At 44.6% G+C, this 24,369-nt stretch overlaps 1 protein-coding gene across 13 annotated transcripts in view; it reads left to right on the top strand.

Annotated features, from left to right (window-relative positions):
• Positions 1–24,369, top strand: part of Thrb (thyroid hormone receptor beta) — a 372,411-nt gene that overhangs the window by 263,252 nt on the left and 84,790 nt on the right. For all 13 annotated transcript variants that reach the window (XM_015994018.3, XM_076544456.1, XM_042284359.2 and 10 more), the window contains one exon: positions 23,682–23,942. In XM_015994018.3, coding sequence (XP_015849504.1) covers positions 23,682–23,942 — 261 coding nt within the window. The remainder of the gene's footprint in view (positions 1–23,681; positions 23,943–24,369) is intronic.

Raw genomic sequence — 24,369 nt, 5'->3', positions numbered from 1 at the left:
AATGCCTGAGAGGCAGAGGGAAGCGGCTAGACACAGCTCACAAAAGCCTCCTCCGATCTGTCCTGGACCACTCGCCCACAGGTGACCCCCCTCACAGTAAACACTCAAATCTCTGTCTTCTCCCTGCTCCCTGGAGGCCAGTGATGGGATGTGCCTCCACTCCACACATGACCTCCCAGACTAACCCTCTGCTTGAATGGGAGCTACATTGTCCACTGGCTTTGAGCATTGTGCCCCTTCTCATGCCTCTCCCATTTGTATTTTATAAGACCCAACTCAGCGAAATGAGCATCTTCTTTGAAAGCAAAAGAAGAGAAAAGCAGACATGTCCATTAGTTTCATTTTCTCCCTGTTGTGTGCATGGCAAAGGGGGTAGAAATCCCTCCAAGGTGTGCACTCTGAAGAAGAGACCAATTTATCTTCTTCCTTCTTCATCATAGCCAGAAAACCAAAAAACCACAGAAAGTGCCTCAGCATGTACCAGCAGAGGGAGGCCCTGGGCCTGAGGCCATCTCTAGCACTAGGGGAAGGAAGAGAGGCAGGATGGAAGGGAGGGAGGCAGGATGGAAGGGAGGGAGGCAGGATGGAAGGGAGGGAGGGAGGGAGGGAGGGAGGGAGGGAGGGAGGGAGGGAGGGAGGGAGGGAGGGAGGGGAGGGAGGGAGGGAGGGAGGGAGAAAAGAAGGAAAGGAGGGAGGAAAGATTTGAAGATTTTATGGAGTTTCTATGCAGCTATGACATCAGCCTTTCTTCAAATCAAAAACAAATGCTTCATTTTACTCAGTAAATGCAAGGACTATGGACTTTGCCAGAATCTACCAGCAAGTACCTGGCCTCTGTGTTCTCATTGCCTATCTTTCCCTTCCCTCCTCTTTGGCTTCCTGAACTTCCGCAGAATCTTTAAGAGGGTCAGGGCTTTCTGAGAAAAACCAAGCGTGAAATCAGACCAGTGAAAACCTTCTTTCAAAAGCCCTGATCTGCAGCTATGAGATCAGCTATATATATATCATCCTTAACACCTCCTGAATTCTTCCTCAATCTTTGCGTTTAGTATGTGGCTCTTTCCCACCTCCACCCTGGCCCATTGTGTCTCCAGCTCACTCCACCTCCACCATCACCCTGTTACATCATCACTACGCCCCCAGACATCATCCCACCATCCCCACTATCACCATTCTGAAAAGCCATCTCAACTCAGCTCTACTGTAACCAGTAATTAGTCAGTGCCCCTCCACTTGACTTGTGCTAACAGGCACAAATAATACCATAACCCAACCAGGTTCTGTAAAGATAGGATGTGTCTTCCACTCTGTTCTCTCAGATACTACCAAAGTCCACGGCAGTGGCACCTACATGGGTTAAGCTCCTTCAAAAGAACTGAAAATAATCTTCTCCAACAAGAACTTCACACATAATGACTTTACCATTTTCTCTGGTTTGCAGTGAGCCAAGAACGATTTTTCTATGTCACTACCACTGCCACCAGCCCCAGCGGGCAGTGCTGAGCACCTGGTTACCAACTTTTGCTTTGCTGTCAAGGCTTAGCTCTTACGTCATTCTTACTTTGGCTGTGCTGAACAGGAGGCCACTGTGGAGCTCCATGTCCTCAAGCATGCAGCATGCAGATGTGTCTCTGCCCTGATTCTGGAGCTGACCTAAGACTGTTTTCTCCAAGTCTCTTCACTTACATGGTTGGCCAACTAGGGCAGGCATGATGGAGTGACATGCCCAGTGTTACTGCAGTGGACTGTTGAGTTTTTTAACTATCCGTTTCCAATCTTTGGGAAGCTGGGTTAAACAAGTCTAATAGATGATGGTATTTCTCATTTCCTTTCAACTGTTGTTCTGAGTCTTCACTGTGAAGATGTACATTGAGCCCATCTGACAGGGGGTTACAATCTTCCTTTAGCTTTTGTAGAAGGCCTACCTAGCTTTGCAGTTTAAACTTCTCAAACCCTGCTACGCATTTTGAAAGCTTTGTAAATCCTAGGAATTGACCTCATAAATGCAGGCAACACTCTATGACTGAACTAGAGCCCTACTCCAAGAGCTTTGAGAATTCTGATAGACATGCCAGCCCAGACCAACTAAATCAGAAGCTCTACATTGAATCTGAGATTCAATATTGTCTTAAAACTCTTCAGAGTTACAAAGCACAGCCCTGTCTGAAATTCTGGACATGGTAGCTTTCAACTCTGGCTGCCTGCTACAATCACCTGAAAAGTAATCCAAGACAACTAGAACCTGCCCCCATTCCTAAACATTCCAGCCTGGTGGTGGAGGGTAGGGCTTCTGCATCCCGCTTTGGATTCTGATTCCTTAATGTTTTCTACATCCAGTACCCAGAGAGGGTGGGTATACTCATGTGTGGTAAGGAGTTTCAGAATCACTGGGAAATTTAACTTGGGGGAGGGGGGCAGCATCTTTGTCATATAGCTGTATCTAGTGACAAATGGAAGGACCCCCATGGGCCTAAGTAACTCTCCAGATGATTCTGATATAGAAGTTTGAGAACCACTGATAGGGGTCTTGTGTGAGAGAGTGTGTGTATATGTGGACATTTTGTCTCTGCATTTGTATGGGTGTGCATGTGTATGCAAATGCACACAGAAGCCAGAAGTTGACAAAGCCATATTGTAGTCTCTGGTTTTGTACATGGATACAGGTGATTAGAAGGCAGGTCCTCATGTTTATGTGGCAGGCAATTTTGCAACTGAGCCATCTCAGGCATCTTGATATAGAGAGGTTTTGCCACTGCCACCATCAGCCATGGTTTGAAAAATGTTGCTTAGGTATCTGAATATTTGCCCAAAACCCTCTGAACTGTCACTCTTTATCTGTCCCTATCCCAGCCATCAGTGACAAAATCAAGCCTATGTAGAGGTAGCTGCCTGGGAGTATGCTGGGACTCTCATCCATGACTGACCGGAACATGAACCTTCCCAGTGCACATCAGTATCATCTCTTACCTAAATGGCTATCTAGTACTGGCCTCTTCAAAAGTCCTTCATGAATGTTCTACCAAGGTGGTCTTTCCTGTGGAAGGAACAGGGAACTCAGAAGGGAGCTTGGTCTGTCTTATAAAGCTTTTAGGATTCAGTAACAGGTCAGGTTGCCCCTCCACTCTGCTAGTGGATTCCCTCCAGTCACATGGTGCTTTATGTTATGGGAAGAAGTTGCTATTTTTTTTTAATTTTTTAACTAAGTAACTTCTGTTTAAGGCCTCAAGGGAAGAGCTTTCTGGAGCACAGTACACATACAGCCTTTGTTCTTGGCTTGGACTGTACATTTAATCCATTTGAGGAGCTTTTAAAAACTCCCAATGCTGAAGTCGCTGAGCTTTTCCTGCAGGCTCCTGGTAAGGTAGTGAGACACATATGAATCTCTTCACCCCCGTCTGCCACATGATAGCGGCCAGATGCAGGACAGCCATTATGAAGTGCCCAGTCCACGGCAGGCACTCATGAAGGGTCCATCAGCATTCCTGTTCTACAGCTACGAACACAGGTGTGGAAGGAACTTGTACTTTTGTAAGATGCTTTGTGGCAGAGGATCTTAAATGTCGATAGCCCATCCCCATAATTCAAATTTAGCCCCTGGTCAAGATGTCCTGCAAGGATGTTCTGCACAGATTAAAGCTTTGCCTGAAAGTTGAGAGATATCCACAAGTGCCTTAGTCAACCTTCATGATTTTATGAGGCTATAAACGAACGGGGTGGAAGCAAGTGGTCCACCCAGAAGGAAATGTGATGCAATGGCCCCCTGCTTCAGCACCTTCTAATGAAAACTGCTGTTGCTCTCACTGTGGCTTCACATTTTAATCGGCATTGACTCCTAATGTCAGATCACAGGGACCCAGCTCAGAATTGTACTGAATGAGCAATCCAATCCTCCCCAGGATGTAAAACTAGCATAACATAACTACAACGTCACTAATTGCATTTTATTTCATTTGCACAGTATCACATTGTGGTTCCTGGTAGTTTTCTGCCGACACATTCTCATTATTTCCTCATCCCCTTCACATTCCTCTGGCTCTGTGCTTCTAAACACTTGATCTAAAAGCAACATTTACTAACTGAATGTATTGGCTTGTTTTTAGGAAGCAAAGACACATTTAAGTGTCTTACTTAAATCTTACTTTTTGATGTTCAGAATGAAGTGACCAGTGTCCCCCATAGGACATAGGTGAAAGTTTTCCCATGCCTTTATTAAGGATCAGGGGACATAGGACTCTTCATGGACCTGGCCAGGCCATCTCATATCTTTGTATCAATTCCTGTGAGCTTTTTTCTTTTTTTCTTTTTTTTTTTTTTTTTTTTTTTTTTTTTTGGTTTTTCGAGACAGGGTTTCTCTGTGTAGCTTTGCGCCTTTCCTGGAACTCACTTGGTAGCCCAGGCTGGCCTCGAACTCACAAAGATCCGCCTGCCTCTGCCTCCCGAGTGCTGGGATTAAAGGCGTGCGCCACCAACGCCCGGCTCCTGTGAGCTTTTTTAAACTTTAAAAATTCCTGATATTTCTATCAATAGCACTTTTATAGATCTCAATTAAACCCCATTTAAATAATGAAATTTTGAATATTCTTAAACCCCAAATTTCTCAACTCAAAGTGGGAATTAGCATCCTGTACTCTTTATCTAAATAGAATAGAAATGAAGTTATCAGGATACCAGTTACCACCACTTGATCTTTAGGCAAGTCTTTAAGTATTATTATAAAATCAAGATCAGTCCATTTACATGAATATAAACAAGTCTCATACTCAGTAAGGCATGATGAAAATATTCAGGAAGGTCTCAACCATTTGATGTCATGCCCAAAGGTAGATAAAGAAATAATTGGCAGAGGCTGGAGAAATGGCTCAGGGGTTAAAAGCACTTACTACTCTTACAAAGAAACTATGTTGAATTTCCAACACCCATAACTACCTGTAATTCCAATTCCTGGAGACATGCAGTCACGTGGTGTGCATAAACTCATACAGGCACATACACATAAGTAAAAATAATAAAAAGGGATCATTGACATAAATTATAACATTTCCAAATTCCTTTTTTTAAACAAAAAATTCTAATTTGGTTTAACACTAACATCTAAGATACTGTACAGTATGTAAACATAGCCAGGGACTATCCTTACCTAATAGGAGTCTGTAGACAAGAGATCACAGATTCTGAGCACACAGGACAAAGGAAACGTAGAGACTATGTGCGCCATACTCCTAGATGACAAGTGGGGAATCTAAGACTATGAGCAAGAGTGTGCTCCTGCCTCACAGCGGCGTCCTGCCCTCTTGCTGAGTGTGAGCCTTCAAGAGTCTTGTGCCTGAAGTTTCTGTTGGTGCCAGCTGGATTTCAGAAACACTTAGCAACAAGTCGATAGCTTTCAGGAGTCTATTGGCCTCTGTTAGTAAAATAATGTTTTATGCTACATTAGGTAAGCCTCCTCTCCCAAAATCTCAATGACTTCAGACAGCAGGCTTGTATTCCTAATCATAAGACCAGTGTCATGTGTACGTAGGCAGGTGACATTTGTAGGCATCATTTGGAGGCCTTCTTATATCCTTCTGACATTCCCATCTAGTTCTCAGGATTCTATTTTTTCTACAAAAGAAGAGTGAAAGAAAATACATAAGGCCCATAATCTCATTCATTATATTGGCTGAAACTTGGTCATGTGGTCATATCTCACTGCAAAGGAGGCTGGGAAATATAGTCTAGCTATGCTACAAAGTGTGGAATGCACAAAGTTTGATTGTGAGTCTATGTCTCAAGTGGCCATACAAAGCACAGCAGTATTACGGAGATGTCAGAGGTCTTAGTCTTTATAATGAAAGAATCATTTCATTTAAAAAATAATAACAGTTTCAGTTATCTGACCCTGCCACAGACAGAATCAGCATTTCTAGACAGGACAAGTATGGCCTGTTGAGCCCACCCTTACAGAGGAACCAGAACTGCATTTGGAATTGGAGTCACACATGGTGTCTTTATTATTAGCCCCATGGCTTGAACTCAAGCTCTTGGTCTCCATGTCCTGATTAGAGGAAAGGGCAGATTGTGTTTCAGACTTCTGTGGAAAACCCACTTCAGTTATCCATAAACATGGATTAAGTACCTCCTCCATGAAAGCCCCCATGGAAAAGTACAAGATAAGACAAAAGGCAAGGAGCCAGACCAGAATGGGAGGGTGGACAGCGCTTGTCACCAGAGGGATGATTCCTGAGCCCCACCCCCACCCTCCACCCCCACTCCCCACCCTGCCCACTGCCTGCTCCACATTTTCATGAGCCTTTCTCTTTTCAGTCCAATGCTAGGAAGGTAAGCTTAGCCCTAGAAATTCCAGATAGAATAAGCTGTTGTTACCAGTGTACCCATGAGAGAGAGAAGCCAAGCGGAAAACATTTCAAGTGTTCCTGTTCTTTGAGACTGGATTGACACAGCATGAATGTTTATTATGCTCATGAAGGATTTTAACTTGCAGGCTTAAAACATAATGATTCCAGCTACAAACAAATACTCCTTCAGTCTCAGAGTAACATCAAAGTGGAGAGTCCTCCTCCAGGCGGCTGGCCTTTGCCTGGCACATCTCTCCTTGACAAAAGATGGTTTTCAGAGATGTGCAGTGGCTTCCTAGAAGACAGCAGCCAGGCTGCACCTACCCTTCTGCCTACTGATAGTCAGGAAGGCACACAAGGCTTGCAACCCAGCTGCCTCCCAGCCTGCCGGCTCTCCTGGGCCTCTCCTGGGACAGCCTCACATCTGGCCTCCCTGTCTCTCAGCCTTCGCTGTCCTGTTTCCTGTTCCCCAATAGGATAGAAGACCTTGGTGTTTGTTTTGTTGGATTGGTAGTCTGCCCGTTTCACTCTTCCCTGTTTATTATTCTCTCTTGTCTCTTTTTATGTGTTTTTTTATGTTAAACATGGAGTAGCATGGAGGGTGAGGAAGCAGACAACGAGGATACCATGTCTTTACCCAGGAGACGTGTATACCAGCCTGCGCCAGTCATTTCTATACGCACCTAATGCTTGCTGACCCCGAAAGCAAGCGAGGGGCAAAGGACACAGGTCTGAGGTCAGGGTCCAGCTGTGGCCTTGGCTGAACCACTTACCCTTTCTCACCACTCAGCTTCTCCCTGTATGAAAGGCAGATAGCTAAGCTATGTCTGGGATTTGATGGGATAAACAAAGGGGATGCTGTACTCAGCACCATAGCTGGAAAGCAGGGAGCAGCAGTGACATCATCATGACACACCCACGTTCCTGTGGACAGGCCAAGGGAACTGATCCCCAAAACAGAGTAAGGAAACATGCAGTTCTCACTAGACACACAGCAGAGAACACCTAATGCACCCCAGCGACCATCGGCTCCTCAACAGCCACCCCACAGGCCAAGAAGGATTCCCGCAACTCAGACATGGGTCTCCTTCCCAGGCCTGATCCTTAAGGGCTGTTCATGAATTTTGAAAATATTGTGTGATATTTGAGCCCCAAACACCCTGAACGCCTCTAACTTGTTTCTGGGAGCTTCTGTGGCTGGGAGCCTCTGTGGCCGGCCGCCACAGTACACCTGATTCCACGGTGCCTTCTCTTCTGTGCCAGGATTTTCTGCAGAGCCTTCTGTGTGTGGATCTTATCCAGCCCTTCCTAGCAGAATTTAGGAACTGAGCTTGGCTAACCTGTCTTCAGGCCAAGAGGGTAAAACACAGCTCAGGGAAAGGATGGGCCCTGCTGGAAACTGCCCGGCTCCCACCATTGATAATTCCATCTACACATCTGCTAATCAGTTTCTCTCCTCCTGCTGCTCTTCTGCCTCCTGCACTCCCACCATGGCCCTTCTCCTCTTCCTGTTCTTGCTCCTCCTCTTCCTGATGTTCCTTCTCCTCTTCCTGTTCATGCTCCTCCTCTTCCTGATGTTCATCCTCCCCTTCCTGTTCTTGCTCCTCCTCCTCCTGATGCTCCTCCTCTTTGTTCCTGATTCTTTTCTTCCTGATCTTCCTTGTTCTCTTCCTCCTCTGTTCCTTCTCCTCCTCTCCCCCACCCGCTCTGCTTGCCACTCTTACATCTGGCTGCTCCTGCCCTCTACCCTTAATGTTTATTAAGGCCTTTTCATCCAAGACACCTGAGGAAGAGCTCCTGTCTTCTCAAACCCTGCAAATCCATATCAGCAATGAAAGGAAATGAAAATGAAGTTTGCTAAGGGTACCGAAAGTGTCCTGTACTCATCTTCACTTGGTAGAAAGTAATTGTGGTCAATACTAAATGCTTATGGGAAAGGGACATCCATGATTTTAGTTCATTGACATCATGCCTAACATGTGTCTATGTAAATTAAAAATTTTAAATGAGAAATCTCTTGTAAATTCCTCCATATTTTTTATCTACTCAAATTAAGTGTCCAAATTATTATGACATCTTCACTAAAACTTCCTCAGATTGGAGCTGACTTTAGATTACAATACAAAAATCACCAAATTGATTAAAATACAGGTGTTCCCACTAGCATCAAATCTATCAGTTATTCACACCTCTGTGTATATTAGCCCCACCAGTCTTCCCTCTCAAAGTAGGGCGCACCAATTGGTGGAGATGAAGCCGTAGCAGAAATGGACAAGAAACTCCAGTGTCAGGTAGTCAGATCAGAGTAAGGGCATTTTAAGTTAGAACAGTGGAAACTCACTCACATCACAGCTTTGTCTAGAGCGGGGGTTTCTCTTCTTTCCAGCCCTGTCCACCCTAATTATCAATGCACACAAACACCACCATTGTAGTTACAATTACCCTGTCTCCAAACACCACAAATCATTTCCAGGGGGTCAAAAACTGGGTGAGAACCTACCAGGAGGCATTCCCGTGAGCACGTGGAAACTTAGGTCTCTGTGCCTCTTTTTGAACCAATACGCTGGAACTCACCAAGCAGCTCTCACAGGGACATCTTTTCCAGAAAGACGTTTCATTCCAGGGTGGCATCAGCACTCAGGAGTTCCTTCCCCTTCCCCATCGCATCCTTCAGACAAATGTATCCCAGAACTGAGGCCACTGTGAGTGCGGCCGGTTTGGGTCATGGTGCAGCATGTGCCATCAGCCACATCATCGTAAATCCTTTAAAATGATGAGTGTATGGGAAAAGCATGCCACAGTGAGACCAGGGTGCTGAGGGGATGCTATGCCGGTTGTTCCATTCTCTCTGCAGCACACAGACACGTACCAGAGGGAAAAAGATGGAGTAGTTACTAAAGGACAGGACTCCGTTCTTCTTCCAGCTACTATTTGGACAGAAGTATCTTAGGCTAGAATTTCATAAAGCTGGAAATATTTGTTAACTTATGCTGTGGTCTTGTTATTTCTCATTTCACTGTTTCGTGATTTCATTTTGTGCGTGCATGTGGGCTCATGTACCATGTGCACTAGAAGTCAGGGGCACTGCCAGGGACTGGTTCTCTCCTTCCACCTTATGGGAACCAGGAATTTAGCCTGGGTTGTTGGCTTAGCTGCAAGCACCTTTACCCAGTGAAGCAGCTCACGGCCCTTAAGCTGTAGTGTAGACAAATTTCTAAAAAGCCTTAGTAAATAAGAAACACAGAGCCAAATACAGAGGAAATAGCCAAAGAGATCAGAGCAATAGCCATGACTAGCTTTAGCTTACCACCAGAAGTAGCTTCCCCGGAGAGAGACCTTCTTCCTGTCTGACTTGTCTTTTTATTGCCTTTCTGTTCTGCCTTCTCATTGGCTCTAAACCCAACCACATGACTTCCTCATCATTGCCTGTCTATACAGATCTCCAGGTCTCTATGGTTGCTACTGGGATTAAAGGTTCGTGTCATCATGCTAGGCTGTGTCCTTAACCACACAGAGACTCTGGCTGCCATGTGATCGAATTAAGGGTATGTGCTACCACTGCCTGACTCTGCTTATGGCTATTTGACCTCTGATCTCCAGGCAATTTTATTAACATACAAATAAAATCACATTTCAGCACAAATAAAATATCACCATACTGTAGCACTTTGTTTTTCTTTGTGGCAGAGTGTTGCTATGTAGTCCAGGTTTGCCTTGAACTCCCAATCCTCATTCCTTTCAAATGTCTAGGTACCAGTATTCTCATCAGTGTATACTGGCATTAGAAGCCTGCTCATCAGACAGCATGTTCCTAATACATATCTGAAGAAGGCCCCTGACTCCACTCTGGCGTGTAGAGTGTGATTTTATGTAGTCAGCACATACCAACTGTACAAATGACATGTTTCAGTGTGAAATCTTCATACGTGTTTATCGAGGGCTTTGAGCATCCTTCCTGAAGAGGCATTACCTTAGGAATTGACTGACTTTCTCTCAAAGCAGTATTCCTGTTAAGAGCCACCTTATCTAAATTACAGGCAGGTCCCACTTGCCCTAAGTCCTCTGCTCCATCTGGAGGAGGAATCGAGACGCTGTTCCGCCTCTTGCTGCCTCACCTGTGGAAGGTCATGACGAAGCAGGTTGAGAAGGAAGCTTGCAGGTGCTGTTCATCCTTGGGCACCACCCGTAGCCCCTCTCCTGGGCACTTTGTAGCTAGAGTTTTCCTGCCTTGCCCACGGTCAGGACAAATCTTTGTCACCCGCCAGTCCCACAGCTGCTCAGACCCACCAAGTAAACACAGAGACTTATATTGCATACAAACTGTATGGCCGTAGCAGGCTTTTTGTTAACTGTTCTTATAGCTTAAATTAATCCATTTCCATAAATCTGTACCTTGCCACGTGGCTGGTGGCTTACCGGTGTCTTCACATGCTGCTGGTCATGGCGGCAGCTGGCAGTGTCTCTCTGCCTCAGCCTTCCACTTCCCAGAATTCTCCTCTCTCCTTGTCCCACCTACTTCCTGCCTGGCCACTGGCCAATCAGTGTTTTATTTAATGACCAATCAGAGCAATTTGACATAGAGACCATCCCACAGCAGGCAGGAGCAGCACACAGCTCACACCTGAATGCCATGTCAAGCCATGCCAAGGCCTGCTGTGAGAGCGTCACTCCCACTGTCCTAAACACAGAATGAAATTATCCTCTTGTCAACCCTGAATTATTGTCAAGTTTTCCAAAATTCCAAATGAGGAATTCAGAAGCAAAGCAGCACCTCATCGTCTTGGTTGCTTGGTTGTTTTTATTTGTTTCCTTGCTTGCTTGCTTCCCAAGCTTTTGGCCACTTGGAGGCAGAGCCACCACAGACACTAGACTTTCAAAAGGCTGCCATCATCGGCAGCCAGTGCAGAACTCAGATCCATAGGCTTCTGGGAGAAAAGAGGGACGGTTAGAAAGACAGCTCTTAGTGCTTGAGAGTGAGTGGAAATGCCACAGTTCCCATCGGTGTTGAACCTGAGCATAAAGCCTTGTCCTGCATCAAAAATGCATACTGCTTCCAAGTAAGAGATCCAGCTGACATCTGGGTGACAGTGACAAGGATGTGACCTAATCTGTGAGCCGTTACTTTCTTTATGTCAAGCCTTTCAGTCCATGGAATTCAGAGGGGGTGGGGTGCGTACCTGTCTAAGTCATTGACTATTAGCTACCCATCAAAAAGGAAGACACAGTTTTATTGGCTACACCAACTTAGGTCTGGGACTTCACTTTGTCATTTATCCACGGTGTGACCTTAGGTAGATTGTCTAACCCTGCTGTGCCCCACTAGCCTCAATAAAATGATATCTATAGATAATACATCTTTATAAAGATAAAATAGGGCCGGGCGGTGGTAGCGCACGCCTTTAATCCCAGCACTCGGGAGGCAGCTCTGTGAGTTCGAGGCCAGCCTGGGCTACCAAGTGAGTTCCAGGAAAGGCACAAAGCTACACAGAGAAACCCTGTCTCGAAAAACCAAAAAAAAAAAAAAAAAAAAAAAAAAAACATAAAATAAAAAGTATTCAGAGTGGATGCCTGACATAAAATGGAAGCTGTTGCTTCTGTGATTTTGTTGAATGTCTTTAGAGAGAAAAACTTTACTTACTGCCAAGAAAAGATGAACTTATAATCAGAAATCTTGGCATTTTGATTTTCTCATTTCATGAACTAAATTGACCAGCTAATTGTTCGGGAACCAGAAGCATGGAATGGGCCTGCCCCTTTTGGTTTCCAGTACATCATTTCCTCAACCTGCCATGGTTTATGTCTCTGACCCCTCAGGGTCCTGAGCAGGAAATCACAGACCTTATCTTTATCTAGTAAATATTCATTTCCACCAAGGCTGAAATTGGGGGGCTACATATTTACCAAATTAGTTCTACTTTATATGGAAACTATGCCTGGGACCAGAGGCCCTCAGACTCATGGTCACCTTACTAACATGCAGTGTCTAAACCACCAGTTCTGAAGCCAGGAACTGTCTTGCAGACTCTGGGTGACATATTGAGTAACATCCCGTAGACATTTGCCACCACTTGCGGGATGACAGACCCTGAGGCACACCTTGCCCTCACTGGGGGAGATAAAGTTGTGAGGGGACCCCTCTCTGATGCCAGGCTCTATTTTAAGTCATTGAAAAGTTGAAGACAAAACTAAAAAGGTTTGAAGAATGCAGGAGACCTGCCTGCTCCTCCTCCTGTTCTGGCACTGTGGAAACTTCCAAGAACATCTGGCGGCCAAGCAGCTCTGCCCATCTGTACCCATAAACAGGTCAGTTTGTAGCCCCAGCTGGCCTTGAACTCCTAATCCTCCTGACTCTGTCTCTCAAGTATGGGATTACAGATGCCCGCCACCACACCAGCCATCCCCCTGCTGTTTCTGTAGTTGGGACAGGACCCATGAACGCAGATGCTAAACCAGATTATCCTAGGGGACATTAGATATTTGTATCATGTTACTAGGGCCCATTTCATCAAATATATTTTGATGCATCCCATAGTATTTGGAGGAGCTGAAGGTTCTCTCCAAGTCTTTGCTCCCCAAAGTCCCCAGATTACTGTTCATCAGCCATCAAGATGACTAAGGCTGTGCTTGATGTCCAGGAGCCTCTGACCCTCACAGCAGCCAGCCCAAACTTTCTCACATCAAAACGGCCCCAAAGGAAGGAAATAGCTTCCCTGACATGGATCCTGGTTATTTTAAAGGCAAATTATAGTGAAATTCTATGAAAACCCAGAGAAAAGACAGCTTACAGAGCTGTCTGTTACACAATTAACATGTATGTGTGTGTGCATGTGTGTGTGTAAGACAAAGTCAACTTATAGAGCTATCTGTTATACAATTAACATATGTGAGTATAAAGAACTTTTAACAATTTTATATTTACTTTTTAGTGTGTGTATGAGCATGTATGTATAGGGACTGGGAGCATATTCATGCCACATTGTGCATATGCAGGTCAGAGGACAACTTGCAGAATTCCATTCTCTTCTTCCGCCATGTGGGTCCTGGGATTGAACTCGGGTCATTAGGCTTGGCGGCAAGCACCTGTACCTGCTGAGCCACCTCACCAGCCCTATATCATATATATTTTGTCCATTTTTTTACCCCTTGAGTGTAATACATAAAAATAATACCTGTGCTTCACTGCCATCCAGTGTAACTCCTCTTACTGTGGGAAATAAGAAATAGGTCTACTCACCCAAGAGCACTATTTTACCTTTTATTTGAAAAAAAAATTAACTCTCTAAGTTTGTGATTTATCTGTAAATTATACCCTATTCCTAGTTTCCAAAGTTAAAATAGATACACATTCATTTCCTATTTTTGAAAATGATATTTCACATTTGGGAACACAAAACAGAGCCAGTCTGCTTTTTCAAAATGTGAGTTCAGACTGTCAACAAGAATAAACATGATGCTTATACAAGAACACAAGAGAAATCCAGCCCTGCAGTAAATGAACAGCTGCCCCTGGTGAGGCTCCTGACTAGGACGGTTCCTGCAGCAACGGGCGCCTCTCTGACCTGCTGAACAGAAACCCTGTGATCTCTAGTGTGGTTGCCTCAGAGTCTGAGCCATCTAACCTGAGAACTTGCTGCTCACATCCAGTGTGAGTTATGGGAAGCAAGCAGCCACTCCTGAGGAGGGGGCTAGTGTGACTCCAGGGAGAGCGTTGTCTCCTCGCAGGGCTCCGGCCAGAGCTCAGCGCTCAGACAGTTGCTCCAGTTAAGTGGCTCTCAGATGCCACCATGAACTAGTCACCACCTTGTTGCCTCTCCAGTGAAGAGAGTTCAGCCATCTCTAAACACAACTGTTATTGTTTTGCTTTTCAGCTTTATTTCAGACTGTATGTTAAAAATAGATTAAGACATCCATTTAAATGTCCGAAACACACATTCATTTTTGTTTTGTTTTTTAATGTTGATTATTTTCACTTACTGGGAGACTATGCTTGCAGTTTCTGGCTTCAGAATAATTCTTTGAGGTCTCTATGCCCACGGTGATTGTTTTCCTTGAGACTGTCAATCAACCCTTTTACAGAATCTGCAGTAGAAACAGAGGAGTAGGAGCCACCAGCCCTGGGGAAGATCTGTCTCTTAAGGTCTCCAATCTCACCCACAGATGTGGGGAGTCCCTGCTGGTGAAACGGCTTAATATTTCTGTGACAGGAAGCCTGAATCTACACGCCTCCATGGAGAGAGGAGCCCGGGCTCAACTGGAGGGAAATTGATAGGCAGGTGCTAGCAGGACAAAGATGGAAAGCAGTGGCTGCCAGGCTGCCAGGCTGTGCAGAGGCTGGTTTTGCCACACAGGGGCCTCACCGCAGAGTCTCAGGGGTGAGGCATTAGAGCTGCCCTTGAGATGGGCACATCCTAGTCAGAGCATCTGAACACTTCCCTGTCACCCTGGCCTTCCATCTGTCCATCCGTTCATTCTACATGTGAACAAATGCTCTCAATGAGCTTGCTTCCTTTTAAATTGTCAATGGAAATTTTCTTCCTGGCTCCTTTTCATCTTTTTGGAGAACTCTACTCTAGATCTTGAAATGGCCACAGATGCTTAGCTCTTGGAGAGGGGAGGACGTGAAGGAAGGGAGATTTGGTGGAAGTAGTGTGGGGACTAGAAAAAAACACTCTTGGGAAGCTGTGGGCCTTGGTTTGATTCTGCTCAGGAAGCAGGCAATTTTTCATATACCCAGCTCCAGGCTACATAGGCAAGCCAAAGTCCCTGGAGTTCAAGAAGCCAATCAAGAGAATTCCTAATAATAATATATTCTAAAATGTTCTAAACAGAAACACAGGAATCGGTGAACTTCCTACATGCTGTGCGTGTTTGTTTATTGGTTAAAAGGAGATCTAGTATTGGTTTGGTTTCTTGGGTCAGATATTTGGCTGATGAGGTGATGTGTGCATGCTGGGGTATACTGCAGGCACTCATGCAATAACAATATTTTTCGTGCTTTATTAGTTCTTCAAATAGTAAATACTTGGTGATTTAAAAAAATTATTTTATGTGCATTGATATTTTGCCTGCATTTATGTCTCTGTGAGGGTGTCAGATCCCCCTGGAACTGGAGTTATGAACAGTTATGAGCTGCCATGTGGATGCTGGGAATTGAACCCAGGTCCTCTGGAAGAACAGCCAGTGCTCTTAACTGATGGGCCATCTTTCCAGCCCAATTCTTGATAATTTTTAATGTACCTCACACATAATAAAAAATTATTACCTTCCTTTATCATCCTCCCTACCACCAATTTCTTTAAAAGCCAGTGACCTAGAAGGCTGGTACCCAGCTGTAATGTAAGCCCCCATGCCTTACAATGGCCGGAACATTCCACTCTCATCTGTAGGTATAAATTATGGAAAGGACAAAAGTAATATGTGGGCCCAGTCTCCTGACCTACCTGAGTCTTTTCATTGGGAACACTGGATTTACCAATAAGATATTAAAAATGGAACAGGATTGCATATTGTTAGAGCACAACGTATCTTCCAAAGGATAGAAATTCATCCCAAGCCATAGTAGTGAGGGAAAGTTAAGCCCAGGAAGGCTTAAAACATTTCTGTCTGTTGAAGGATAAAGGGAACTGGGAGGGGAGCCTGCAGATTCCTTCCTATAAGAAGAACACAGCATAGTAGTACATGCTCTGTACTTGTTAGTGTGAAAGAGAAAGGAACCACACTGAGCACCAAGAGTACTTTGGCCCATGCCACACTACGCATACACATTGGCCTCTGTCATCTTCATATTAACCCTCTGAAGTTTTTCCACCCTGAATTATTAATGAAACTACTGAAGGTCATGTAGCCTTCTATCTCAACCATGTGACTTCTGAGTCACCCCCATCTCTTGTTTTTTTGACATCAGCTAGGGAGGTTCTCCCCACCAAGTCATTCATGAATGTAAGCAGTGGCACACCAGGCCCTGTTCCTGAAGATGCCCAAGCCAGGCAGACCCACTTCATATGGATCCAAAGACACTGAGAAACACCAGACCCTTCCAGTGACCTGCCCACTTAACCCAGATGGAGCCAACTAACCGATCTACCTCAAGCAGCCTTATCCTGGTGTCCCTTGTGGACATCTTCCCCAGACACAGGTCCTGTGACAGGCAATGAGCTAAGCCTGTGCATTAGGCAGTGTTCATGGAAGACAGATGGCAAACATGGAACCATCTTGACGATCTAGATGCCTTCATGTCTGCGGGTTTCACAGAGCTGTTTGAGGCTTCATAGCTACATCTATTCATGGCCCAGCTGCCTTGTTCTAGAACTTTGATGCTGACCAGTAAGGCTGACTGGCCTGTGTTGAGCATGTTAGAGCTCAATGAATATGAATTCCTGCATTAGAAGATCACATGTACTCTGTTCAACCTCGAGGGTATTTAGAGCTCTCTTGGTTGTGTTCAGTTACTTCAAATATTTATGGGTGATATCATGTTATGGCTGAGAGATGGAGACATGGGGTAGAATCCAGTCAGACAAGACAAGCATGTGCCATTTGGATAATCACAGAGGACAGAGCAAGGTGTTGCCTTGCATAGAAGTCATAAACAAGTACTACAGATATTCAAGAAAGAGATACAAACACGTGGATCAGTCTGCCCCAAATCATAGCCCATACATGGCAAAGCCAGAGTGTGACCTTTGACCAGCAGGGGCCCACAATTCTATACTGCAAGCGGCTTTCCTTTCCACTGGCAGCCCTGGGCAGATGAAGATCACAAGAGCCTGAGTGGCCTGCAGTGATGGATCCCCTGAGACACTGAATAAGAAAGTGGGAGTTTGCTGAGGAAATGCTTTACCTTTGCAAAGTATTGTGGTTTGAATGTGAAATGTCCCTCACCGGGCTGTTTGAACACTTGACCCCAAGCTGGGGGTGCTGTTTTGGAAGGTTGTAGAAACTTTAGGAGATGGAGTCTCACTGGGGGAAGTATATCACTGGGTATCGTCCTTGAGAGTTTCTAGCCTGACTCTACTTCCCATCTGGCCTTTGCATCCTTCTGTGGATGTAGTCTGGCCAACCACCTCACAGGCCTGCTGTCATGCCTTCTGTTCCACAGTGGACTGTATGTCTTGGGACATTCAACAGCTTTCCTTCCTTAGGTTGTTTTCAGTCAGGTAATTTTGTCACAGAAACTAGACAAGCAGCCAGCACACAGCTAATGGCTTGTTAGGGAGGGACGGGCATTAAATAGCACTTAGGACATTATGCTAGGCACTGCGTCTATTACAGCAACATCAAAAAATAAAGACATTGCATACGTGTATGTAAATGGGATCACAGGTGGAAGGCAGCGCATGGAAGGAGGTGGTGGGTAGAAAGTGCCAGGGAAATCAGGAGGATGAAGATTGCTTCAGCTAATCTTGGAAAGACATATACCTTCAAGGCTGTGTAAGAGTCAAGTTGTGCCTTCACCACTGTTATCTGAACCCCAAAACTTACCTCTTAATGATAGAGGAACTCTTCATCCCACCGTTTCTCATGATATCTCTCACAGCAACTAGAAATCTGCTCTTCGAGTCAATCCTCAGACTATAGCCCAACACTTTCCAGGCATTAACCTTAAACCACAGCTTCTGCTGGGTGGTGATTGGTCTCAGACTCTCAGTCACTGACCTGGTGGCATGATATCATTGGTCTCAGACTCTCAGTCACTGACCTGGTGGCATGATGTCTAGATCCAGCTCCTTTCTTGCAGGGGTGTTCTTTGAAAGTCAAGCTTAGAGGAGACTGGAGTTGGGAGCATGGGGGAAGGGAAAGAAAGGTGGTTGGGATGCATAAATGAAGGGCTTTTAACACACCAGGCATGGTTTCAAGGGCACTGACATGTTGAGTGTGTTTACTCCTTGGATCTTAACATGACCTTATTGCAAAACAGCGAAAGTAAGAGAAAGGGGTTATTGGAGGGGAAGTCACTAGGGGTGGCTTTGGGGTCCCTGGCTTGGGGTCCTCTGTCTGTATAGCTATTTTTCTGCCATTTGACAACTATGAAGCTCCTGTACCACAAACCCCTGCTGCCATGATATTCTGCTTTGATTGCAAAGTCATAAACGTGGAACCCAGTGATGTATTCACTCAATACTCAATTTCTTAAATAGGAAATAGCTACATCTCCAAATTTGCAAAAGTAACCTTTCTTCCCTTACTCCATTCCTTCCTTCCTTCCTTCCTTTTTTCTCTTCTTTCTGCTTTTGTTTTTTCCTCTCTAATAAACTTCTCTTTTGGAGATACCAGAAATATGAAGGAAGAAGCATTCCTTTGAAAGAATTCTAGACCAAACTGAGGTGTACAAGCTCTCGTAACTGGAAACAGTTTTAACGGAACAACTGGGTTGTTTTCAGATCATGTTATACATGTGCCCTCTGACTCAGTGCCTGATATCAATGGCCTTTTAATATAAGCTAAACACTTTCTGAATGAGTGATAGGAACTCCCAGCCTACTCAGATGACCCTTCTGGCCATTTGGTCATAATCTTATTTCCTTTACTTTAGTTCCTTTCTAAGATATCAACTGGCCTTTGTGTCCTGAAATACTTGAATATTTTAGTATAATTTCCCTTCCTTGACAGACAGATTTATTTTCCATCACCTCTTATCATTTCCAGAGATAAGATGTAGGTGGTTAAGTTATTGAGGTTTATGCTCATTTCTCTTTTGCTGAAGACCATGTAGTTCAGTATTATGGCACTCAAAGTCATTAGAATGGCAGACATGAAATGCAGATTCAATTATTTGTGTCTAAACTCCCTTGAGAAAACCAGGAGCGTGTTTCTCTTGTGTTAATTCACATGTCCCAGCTAGCTGTTTTCTTTTATTCCATCTATCAATTTGTATCATAACTGACAAATTATATTGATTAACTCTTTTTTGTATAGAATGCTGTGTTAAAAGCCAGATATCAGCTAAGAACAAATGGTTTATATCTCATGACTAATAAGATATGGTTATTTATAGGATCTTCCCCTTTTTTAACTCAAACCTGGGTCCTTATGAATGCTAAGCAAAGAACTGACCCCTCCCTCTTTTGAGACAGAGTCTCATGTAGGCCTGACTGGCCTCCAACTCTCTGTGTAGCCGAGGATGACCTTGATCCTTGACATTCTGATCCTCTTGTCTGCATCTGTTGCTGAGATATATGCTACTATGTCTTGTAAGTGTGACTGTGAGGATTGAACCCAGAGCTTTGTGTGTGCTAGGCATGCACTCTACCAACTGAGTTACATCCCTGGGCCTTTAAAAAATTGATTTCTACCACTATGAGCAGTGTATTCCAGATAACATCCCAAGCATTCTCTTTGAATAAATACCTACTTACATCCATACCTGCATCTTCAGGATGATATCCAACCAGTGCCTGATGTTCAGGGCTTCACTCAGAAGACCCAACAACAGCTGGGGGATTTGTGAATGAGAATACAAGTCTTCACTACCTAGTTTTCTGTCTGCGACTGTACTAAACAACAGGATCAGAAGCAACTTAGGGGACAAAAGAGTTTAGTATACCTCGTATTTCCAGGTTACAGCCCAATACTGAGGGAAGTCAGGACAGGAACCCAAGCAGAAACAATGGAGGAATGCTGCTTCCTGGCCCACCAACTGGTTCATGCTCAGACAGCATGCCGTGCCTACCTAGAGATAGTGATGCCCACAGTGCCCTCCCACATCAGTCATCAAGCAAGACAATCTCTCACAGACATGGCCACAGGTCAATTCGAAAAGGGCGGTTCTTCAATTGAGGTTCCTCCTTCTCAAATGACTACGTTGTGTCAACTTGACAATAAAAACTATCTGAAACATTATCTAAAGATGTGTAAAACATTAGAGGCTGAGAGAATATACAATTTATTCCCCAAATGCCAATAATTTGTTTTATTACCTTAAATTTATCTCAGTCCTTTGGATCTCAGGCTCTGTTGGTTATCTCAGTCACCTGAAGAACTTAGCAGAATTATCCATGCTGAGGCCCTGGCCCAATTTTAAAAACTGGGTCTTCAGTGCTGTGATTAGCACCTGTGGTGATTCTGATAGCTGCCAAGGGTTGGGAGTCACCAACTGACTCTCTTTAGCATGTTGATTCCTCTAAAAAGAAATGAGCTTTGGGGGAGTGGAAGGAGAGGGACACAGGGTATAGTAATAGGGAAAAAATCTCAAAGACGGTTTGCCAGCTGCGTATGTGTAGAGCTTGTAGTTCTCATCACTGAACACACACCAATAAGTAGGATTTATGGAGCTGGCACCATGGGTGCCCCCCTCCTTCCTTGGGAATGGAGTAAGAATTGTTCGTATTCCCCTGCGCTTAAGTGGATAAGAATCAAGTATTCTCTTTAAAGAAATTCCTATTGCATTTTCCTATGGGCCAGCCAGGGTTTCTCAGTCTCCAGTTTTCCCAGCACTGTGTATCCCATAAACCTGCCAATTAAGCAACTGAATATCATTATTTTGAATGTAATTGCAGACAGCAATTATGAACTTGTAAATGCCTCCTGTGAATGGAGCCCTTTACCTAAACCATCTCAAGTGTTTTTCTTAGGAAAGTGGAAGGCAATCCTATCGCTTACCTTACCCCAAACATAGCCAGCCTTACTAGAGGAAACCCCCTCTTGCTGGCCCAAGGGACATGCAGAACAAGTTTTAATGGGCTCTACTTTGACACAGAATGTCCTGTTGTGTGCATAGTCCTTACACATCTTTCATCTGAGACCCAGATTCAATAAGGAATAGCAACTGCCCAATTTCTGCATTTTTTGTTAGGGCTAGGGAATTACTACCAGCTTTTAGAAATTAGTGCAAAAATATCATATGTTAAAAATCCTCTGGGAAGTTTAAGTTGAACTTTACAGGATACAATTTGCTGGGGGATATATTCTCTGAAAATAAAATGGGAAGAGCAGAAACATGCATGGGTGAGCTTGCCTGTATCTGTGGGAGTACAGTGAGTCTCTCCAGGCCCACGATTAACCTTTGTCTGCAGCCACTAGTAATTAGCTCACAAGAAACTTAAACCCTCGTGGATGATAGGTTCTTGAGTGAACTCTACACAGATATTTAGTTTGAAATGCAATACAATCTTGAAGATCTCAACCTGTTGTTTCCTGTCAACGGACAGTGGGAATAAGTGGCTGTAATTGCACCAGTGGTGGGCATGCTTGGAAAGTGGAAGAGTTGATTCACCATGCAATGAGCAATACCTTATAAACCCAGAGACAAAAGCACTGTGTTTGCTTAACCTGCCCAGTGCAATGGCTCACACAATCCTAAGTGTGGAGAATTCCAAAGCAATTGGTACAACCCAAAACCCAGCACATAGTGGCATTCTCCTACAGGATTCAGGATTCACTTCAAGCCACAGCACTTCCATATATTAGGCAAAGAAATCCTGTTCTGGGGGCTAGAGAGACAGCTCAGCAGTTCAGAGGGCTGGTTCCTACCCTTCCAAAAGACATGAGTTTGATTCTCAGCACCCACATCAGGAGGCTCACAACTCTAGCTCTAGCCAATCTGATGAGGCCTTTTGGGCTCTGCAGGCACTTTGCATACACACTTGTAAACACACACACACACACACACACACACACACACACACACACACACAGGTATATATAGAGAGAGGGAGCACACACCAATAAAACTAAAATAAATCTTTTTCAAAAAGAAAGAAAGAAAAGAAATCCTGTGCAGATCCCTACTCAGTGGTCATTTGCATTCTCCTGGATCAGAAATTTGAGTGTGCATGGGTCTGAAAACATGAGACTCAGAACGGGAACCATTACTTCCAAAAGTGACTTCTGACAGCTGATGCTTCCAGATCAACCATCCAGACTATCTTAGCTTAAGGTTCTGGTAGCTTCAGGAAGAGTGCTCTAGAAACCCAAAGAATGCCTAACTCTTTTATTAAACAATTTGACAAATCTCCCATGCCAAGGCACAAGCCCAGATGGATTGGTCCTGGTAAGCACCAGGGATTCAACTGTGGCCTTTTGTTAACTTCAGCATAACAGAAAATTCACCCAGAAAGGATGTGCCCAAGTGATGAAACACTAGCCTGACATGTACAAGGCCCTGGGTTCAATCACCCAGCACTACCAAAAAATTAGAATTTGAAAACTTCATTTATAAATTGTAGTATTCCTAATTCTGACATATAGCTGCTAAGAATTTCTGGAAACAGGTGACCAAGTAGGTTGTACTTTGCACGTGTGAGTGTGTGGTGTGTGCATGTGAGTGTGTGTGTGTGACTGTGAGTGTGTGTGTATGGTATATGCATGTAAGTGTCAGTGTGTGGTATGTATGAGTGTGAGTGTATGATGTGTGTGAATGTGAGTGTGTTGTGTGTGTGCAGTGTGTGTGTGTGAATGTGTGGTATAAGTGTATGTGTAGTATGTATGTGATGTGTGAGTGTGTGTTCTTATTATTTTTGTCCTCTACTTTATCTTCCTATATAGTAAAGACATTGAATAAGGTGAAAATTGTCAATAGAGAAGATGCTTCTCAGTAAAAAATTCGTTATATTATTCTATTTTTGCCCATTCTAGAGAACAGGCCTACAAACACCATAGACCGAACTCAAAAACAATAAAATATTAGCTTTCTGGTACCCAACCTGAGAGATCCAGGCTCATCCTTCTGTCTTTGGCATACAGAGGAAGCATGACCTTTATGTGATTTCATGGCCCATTTGGGGCTCCATTGAACTCAGAACTTCCATGTGAATGATCTGGATCTAGGCTTGGGGGCTGTTGCTGCTCCATGCTGTGTTTTGTTGATGGTGGCTCCTTCCTGTTCCCTTAGTTTTGCCATAAGAGTAGAAAATAGTAAGAATGGCAGCTTATCAGTCTCAGTGTGGCCACTTGAGTGTGCCCAATGTCCCTCAGGTCAGTCTGTGATAAAACCCAAGTCAAACGAGGCTACATCCCGGATGTGCTATATCCTAAGGATCCGACCTAAGGTCATGGCCAGCCCTGACTCCTAAGACCTCAAATGGTCATCTAAGCAGTGATATAAACCAGTATCAGCTTGCTCTTGGGCTGCTTCTCTAGTGGTGAGACTAGTAGAGCCTTGCTGTGGAAAAGCTGGGGAAACGGAGAGGGGGTAATTGTGTTGGTTACTCCAACAGGCCATCCAGCTTCGGTGGCTCTGTGCCCAGCGCTAACAGCCTCAGCATGTCCTGACATCATAGTGGAGGTGCATGGGAACAGTGTCAGCCCAAAAGGACGGAGCAGCAACTGGCTTCCAAGACACACAATCTCAGCAAAACCTTGACAATACCTACAGTCTGTTATCTCACGTTTTCACTCCCCTCCCACCAGAAAATGGCCTTCCAGCCTGGGACAAACAGAAGCCCCGTCCAGAGCGAGGACAGGACTGGAAGCTCGTAGGAATGTCCGAAGCCTGCCTGCACAGGAAGAGCCATGTGGAGAGGCGCGGTGCACTGAAGGATGAGCAAGCATCCCCACACCTCATCCAGGCCACTTGGACAAGTTCTATATTCCATCTGGATCCTGACGATGTGAACGATCAGAGCGTCTCAAGTGCCCAGACCTTCCAGACCGAAGAGAAGAAATGTAAAGGTAACCCACTTCCTACTAGACCATTACCACACGTCTGCATCTCTTCCAGGGTGGTGCTCCTCCTCCATTTCTTCACCTGCCTAGTGTCAGTGTGTTTCCCTGGCTGATCCTCCATGTTGTCTTCATCCTCTAATTTTCTTTTAAGCATAAATAAACAAGCAGGATCCTAAGGCAAGCACTTCATGCCATACCCCAACACTGGAGGAGAGATCCCTTTTATTTATTTAAGGAGCAAATGTGTTGTTAATTTGATCTTTAATTCTACTTCCATCTGAGTGGAAACAGACATTGCTGCTTTCGTAACTACTTGTTTTGTGGTGTGTTTCTGAGTGTGTGCGTGTGCATATGTTTCTTATCCCAGCTGCACCAGTAGCTAACGGGATTTCGATGCCTGCCTTTAACCTACATAGACAATTCATGCTTGACA

This window comes from Peromyscus maniculatus, chromosome 9, assembly GCF_049852395.1.
Source record: "Peromyscus maniculatus bairdii isolate BWxNUB_F1_BW_parent chromosome 9, HU_Pman_BW_mat_3.1, whole genome shotgun sequence".
NCBI lineage: Eukaryota > Metazoa > Chordata > Mammalia > Rodentia > Cricetidae > Peromyscus > Peromyscus maniculatus.
This window is presented reverse-complemented; position numbering and strand designations above follow the sequence as displayed.